This window comes from Psammomys obesus, unplaced genomic scaffold (assembly GCF_907164565.1).
Source record: "Psammomys obesus unplaced genomic scaffold, mPsaObe1.curated_primary_1811, whole genome shotgun sequence".
Lineage (NCBI taxonomy): Eukaryota > Metazoa > Chordata > Mammalia > Rodentia > Muridae > Psammomys > Psammomys obesus.
In genome coordinates this window covers 18,230,059-18,235,308 of record NW_026596095.1, presented here as the reverse complement: position 1 = coordinate 18,235,308, position 5,250 = coordinate 18,230,059, and the positions used below count along the sequence as shown (strand labels likewise).

The 5,250-nt window shown below is 46.0% G+C and overlaps 1 protein-coding gene across 2 annotated transcripts; it reads left to right on the top strand.

Annotated features, from left to right (window-relative positions):
• The first annotated feature begins 1,533 nt into the window (after nt 1-1,533).
• On the top strand, nt 1,534-5,248 carry Rpl34 (ribosomal protein L34). Of its 2 annotated transcripts, none has more exons than XM_055628288.1 (5): nt 1,534-1,570; nt 2,848-2,921; nt 3,011-3,110; nt 3,357-3,460; nt 5,133-5,248. In XM_055628288.1, the coding sequence occupies exons 2-5, from the start codon at nt 2,857-2,859 to the stop codon at nt 5,215-5,217; spliced, it is 354 nt and encodes a 117-aa protein (XP_055484263.1). In that variant the 5' UTR covers nt 1,534-1,570; nt 2,848-2,856; the 3' UTR covers nt 5,218-5,248. The 2 variants fall into 2 exon arrangements, with proteins under 2 accessions (XP_055484263.1, XP_055484262.1); XM_055628287.1 differs by lacking the exon at nt 1,534-1,570 and adding an exon at nt 1,587-1,765.
• Nucleotides 5,249-5,250: the final 2 nt, after the last annotated feature.

The window sequence follows — 5,250 nt, the reverse complement described above, 5'->3', positions numbered from 1 at the left end:
GCCAAAAAAATAAAGCGATGGTGATGAAGGTACAGGAATATATAGATATATGAAGATATAAACTCTTAAAGAGTTTATAGAAAAGTTTTTTTTTAAATAACACACAAACTGCACAAATTCAGAGCGTTGAATTTGATCCCATTAAAGCTAACTTTTATCAAAACCCATAAAGATTACATTAAAAAATGTTAAACCTTAAATGTTAAACCCCAGTCCAAACCAAAAAATATTTTAGATTCATCTTTAGTTTTATAACAACTATAAAATAATACACAAAGAAATTACTGAAAAGATGGAACAGAAAACTTGATAAAGGAGATTCATAAAAACAAATGAGGGTTTTTCGAGAATTTTACTAAGATTTCCATATTTCTAGCAAGACTGGTTAATAAAAACACAAATACAGATTGGAAGACAAGAAAACTCGCGTAATAGGGTCAATTACAACCTGGCGCAATTACAACAGCAAGAGCGCTTTTCTACCGGGATGGAGGAGCGTGGACACAGAGGTACCAATGCACACTCTATAGTGAGAGCTCCCATCTCCCACAATAAAAGAGATGGGATTCTAAGGAAATGTAATCAGTCATTCATCTATTCAAAAACTGTGCTTGTCTCTCTACACCAGCCCTTACCCAATGCCTGCCACAGAGACTGAAGGGATTCGGAGTGGCAAGAACAGAGCCGACAGGCTACAGAGGGACAGGGTATTTGAGAGAGAGCTGAGGGAAAGATAATCAGAGCGGTTTACCTAGTGTCTTGACAAACGTGGCAGTGATGTAGGGCTCTTCCTTAAAGCCCAAGAAGAGTGTTCATTACCTTTGACAATATGATGAAAACTAAGGACCCATAATGTAAACGTTCAGAGACATTTGGAGGTCGCTGGCCCCCTCTAGTCTTCATCCTCATTTCGTAGACCTACCTTTACCACCCAAGTAAAGCCTCAAATAGCTGTTTGCCCCAAACCATAAATTAGCCACTAATTATAGCACACTTGCTCTTTGAAAGACTTCTGGGCTAGGCGCTTTAACTCCAGGGTGCCTTTGATCATAGCACTGCAAGAGTACTTAATATCTTCCTTTTTAGAGATTCACGGACTTGCCCAAAGTGAGAGAGCTAGCAATGAGCAAAATGCTCGTTTAGAAGTCCATAATGATAGAAGGGAAGGTTGAAACCAAGAAGGAGCCAGGTCACCTTACGGGACGTCACAGGGACTTAAACCCAGGTCTAACCACTTTAGGCTAAAGGTGTCGTAGCGTCCTTGTTTTCTCGGCATGGGGAGGGCTCCTCTGTCATTGGCTTTTTCTTCCACAGCCATCCTCCACTTAATTCTTCGCGTGACGTCCGTCCGCGTGGCTAGAGACCCGGCCCGCGTACGGAAGCCGCACTGCAAAGCCGAGGCTCCACGCGGCCCCGCCCACACAGCGCCGCGCACCCTCTTCCGTACAACATGGCGGCGCCCTCTCCTCATAGCCGCTTTCTCTGACATACTTCCTTTCCTGCGCAGTCAGATTTGACCCTTGACCTCGCCTGCCTCTTCCTTTTCCTCTTCCGGGGACGGTGCTTAGAGGTATGGCGGCTCGTTTCTGCTCTGTGTTTGTTCTGTCTACTATCCGCAGCCATCCGGGGAGTTAGGCGGGCGGGACGCCCCGGGGGACGGTGCCGTGGCTGGCGTGAGGGTGCGGGGCGGGGAGAGGTGTGTGGCGGGAGGCTCCTCGGCTCGTAGCTGCGGAAAGTCCTCGATCGTTCCAGCGCTGCCGAGGCGGTGAGTAGCCGGAACTCCGCGCCGCGGCCGCCGGACGCGGGGAGCGAGCCGCTGTGTTCCTGGTAATAAAACGCTTGGCGACCGCGACAGTGGGCACCGCGGCCTCCGGTTGCCTCCCCGTTGATGTCCGTCCCGATGGCTAACAGCGAGCGGGACGGGATACCAGGGGCGGCGGCGGGGTCCGCCTTGGTTATGAAGATACAAATCAGATAGTGGCGACTCAGGTCGTTAACACTGGTCTTGTGCGTCGGTGTCGGTGCCTGGCGGTGGGGCGAGTGTTGGTGAGGTGCGGAAGACAGGTCAGCTTGGTTGCACCTGCCCTGTGCTTCTGTTCCTTGGGGTAGGGTTAAATAGACAGCTCGGCCAATTGTCCCAGGGTCGAGACTTCTAAAGTAGCCCACTTTAAAACGAAGATGCATGGGTTGAGTGTGTGATGCTTACGGGTAGGACGCTTGTCTAGCCTGTTTTGGGTCTGGGTTCCAAACGCATCGCCGCTGCGAATTGGAGGGTCGCTGATAACGCAGTGTAGCTGATTTGCTAAGGAACGCAGTTAGATTATTAAACAGCACGAAACCCAGCTCCCATTAAGAGAGTTCCTTCTCAGCCATGCCTCTTGGGGACGAGACCTAGATCCTAGGCAGATACCATGTGCCAGCACTGTGGAGGCTGAGCTAGTTACGTATTTTAATCCCAGTGTCTCAAAAGACGCCTGCAGCTGGTTCTGTATTGCCAGCAGGTAGCACTGCTGAGGATTTACCCGAGTGTCCTCGCTTGTCATCCTTTAAGTCAGCGATTCTCCAGCTTTCCTGGCTAGTGTTTAAACCCCAAACAAAAACAGTCTCTTTGAGGAAGGACCCCAAACTCTCCATACTTTTAACCAAACTCCCTTCTTTGACTACCATAGGAAAGTGTTGCCTATTATTAGTCATGTCTAAGTGCAGAGAAAATTTAAATGTGGAGTTGTTTAGAACGGGGCCTTCGAAAGAGCGCTGTGTGTGAATGACTGTATGAATGTAAGATACGTGGTGATGCTTTGACCTTTGATTTACCTTTACAGTGAAAGGTGTTTGTTTTGATTTTAGGCACTCAAAATGGTCCAGCGCTTGACATACCGCCGTAGGCTCTCCTACAATACAGCCTCTAACAAAACCAGGCTGTAAGTATTCACAAATTAAAATACTGTCTCCATAAAATAACTACCTTCTTCATGACATACTGAGCCGCTTACAACCTCCCTTCCTCTAGGTCTCGAACCCCTGGCAACAGGATTGTTTACCTGTATACCAAGAAGGTTGGGAAAGCACCTAAATCTGCCTGTGGTGTGTGCCCCGGCAGACTTCGAGGGGTGAGTATCCCTTTGATAATCATAATCCCTAAGTAGGGAAATGAGTGAAGGTAGGCTTACTACTACTGAGATGATTGGGAATTGTTAACTATCTGGGGTCCACACCTGCCAAGAACATGAACCGTTTTTTAAAGTAACTACTGTGAGAAATGACAGGCACCTCCCAGGTGAAGCAGTCGGCCAGTTGTTAGGAAATGTCTGTTTCTACCTAAGTGCCACCCGGTAACTGCAGTCTTCATTCTACAGGTTCGCGCTGTGAGGCCTAAAGTCCTTATGAGACTGTCAAAGACAAAGAAGCACGTCAGCAGGGCCTACGGTGGTTCCATGTGTGCCAAGTGTGTACGCGACAGGTGAGTGAGCTATCTAAGGCATGGTGTTTCTGATACACTGTATGCCAGCCGTCATGAGTCTTCCCATGACAGCTGGTAGGAGATACGTGCTGTGTCAGAATTTGGGGCCAGCTTTAAAATGGCTTTGGTTTTTTTAGAAAAAAAGACTGAGTTAGTGTTTGCTAGTAAGCACTGGGACACTTGTAGGTATAGGAATGGGGTCGGTTTGGGTGGCTGAATTAGGAGGTATCAGACAACAAAGGTAGAAGAGGTTACGAAGGGTCTCAGGTTAAGAACATTTTAGCGAGAGGTGAATTTTAAGCAAAGCTGAGAGTCATTTAGTAAACCAGAAACAATAAGTGGTGAAGTCATTCATGGAACAAGATAAGGGTTTGGAAAATACAGAAGCTTTTTACACAGGACGAGGAAGTTGTGCTTGCCTTGCAACCCTGGCTTGAAGAGGAGTTGGTGGGGAGGGGGCTAAATATTTTGTATATTAGAAGGGTGGTCATAAGAGTGGTATTCTGGATAACATTCAAGTGCACCTGGATAAATTCTCTGGGTTGGTGGGTTTTAGTGAAGAAAGCACTTCCTGCTTTAAATTCAGACAGTTAGTAAGGGCAGTGCCCAAAGTGTCCATAGAAAGAATGGAATTGATGAGAACATTCAGAGGTGGAGTTTGGACTGGGTAGTTTTACAGAATGCTCTAACCAAGTTTTTAGCAAATTTTGTTGACAACCATCTGTTCTCCTACGTGTGGAAGTTGTTAGGGGTAAGGCCTAATACATTAATACAAATACAGGACAAATATTCTGTGAGTTAGACAAACTGAACTTCAAATAATAAAGGTTAGAAGAGAAATTTCATGGAGCTGAAGACCCTGCGTAGGCATTTGAGGCTAAACCTTACTGGTGCAAACAGAAAGGATTCCAGAGTGTGGTGTTTGACCTGATACAGGCAGTTTAGGGTTGTGGGTTTCAGGCTGTGAGAGTTAGATGTTTGGTGTATTAGGTTCATGACCTACGGAATCTACATTTGGGTCTGTCAATTAAGACGGTGTCTTGGGCTCCTTTCTTCACCCCTGAGTTCTAGTTTCCAGCAGCTAGCTGGGTTTTATGAAAAACCATAAATGATTAAACTATTCTCAGACAATAATATAACATGTCCTGGAACCTGATACAGGAACTATATTAGCCAGAAGCTATCTTAAGTGCCAGTCTTGTCACCCTGGAGTATTGTGTGGTTTCCATTGCAGTGATAACCATGACTAAAGGCAGCTTGTGGGGCTGGGTGTCATTTCATTTTCACTCACAGGTAGGAGGAACTGAAGCAAAAGGCCATGGAGGAACATTGCTTGCTGGCTTGCTCTCTGGCTCTCAGCCTTCTTTCTTAAGGCACCCATTCACTACCCACAGGCCCAGCTGGGGGAATTTTCTTGATTGAGGGTCCCTCTTCTGTATGATTAGCTTGTTTCAGGTCGACAAAACTAGCCAGCACAGCCTATATTTTAGAGCTGATCACAAAGCTGTCAAGGCTAGTTGGGAATAGAGAATTGCCCTCCATAAATGTTCATGTAATTTCATAAGCTGTGTGGATTTCTGAGCATTTTTTCTAGGCTTTTGATTGCTTGCTGCATCTTGTAATGGTGCCTTTCCCGTGTTAAAAAAAATAACTGGTTTGTTTTTCTTCCTAGGATCAAGCGGGCTTTCCTTATTGAGGAGCAGAAAATTGTTGTGAAAGTGTTGAAGGCACAAGCACAGAGTCAGAAAGCAAAATAAATATGCAGCTTTTTTAAGTAATAAAAGTCAAGA

Excerpts from the sequence above, each read along its gene's own strand:
- Rpl34 (XM_055628288.1), top strand. The coding sequence starts at position 2,857 with ATGGTCCAGCGCTTGACATACCGCCGTAGGCTCTCCTACAATACAGCC. Across the intron at positions 2,922-3,010 it reads GCCTCTAACAAAACCAGGCT|GTCTCGAACCCCTGGCAACA; the intron begins GTAAGTATTCAC and ends CCCTTCCTCTAG. Across the intron at positions 3,111-3,356 it reads GCCCCGGCAGACTTCGAGGG|GTTCGCGCTGTGAGGCCTAA; the intron begins GTGAGTATCCCT and ends TTCATTCTACAG.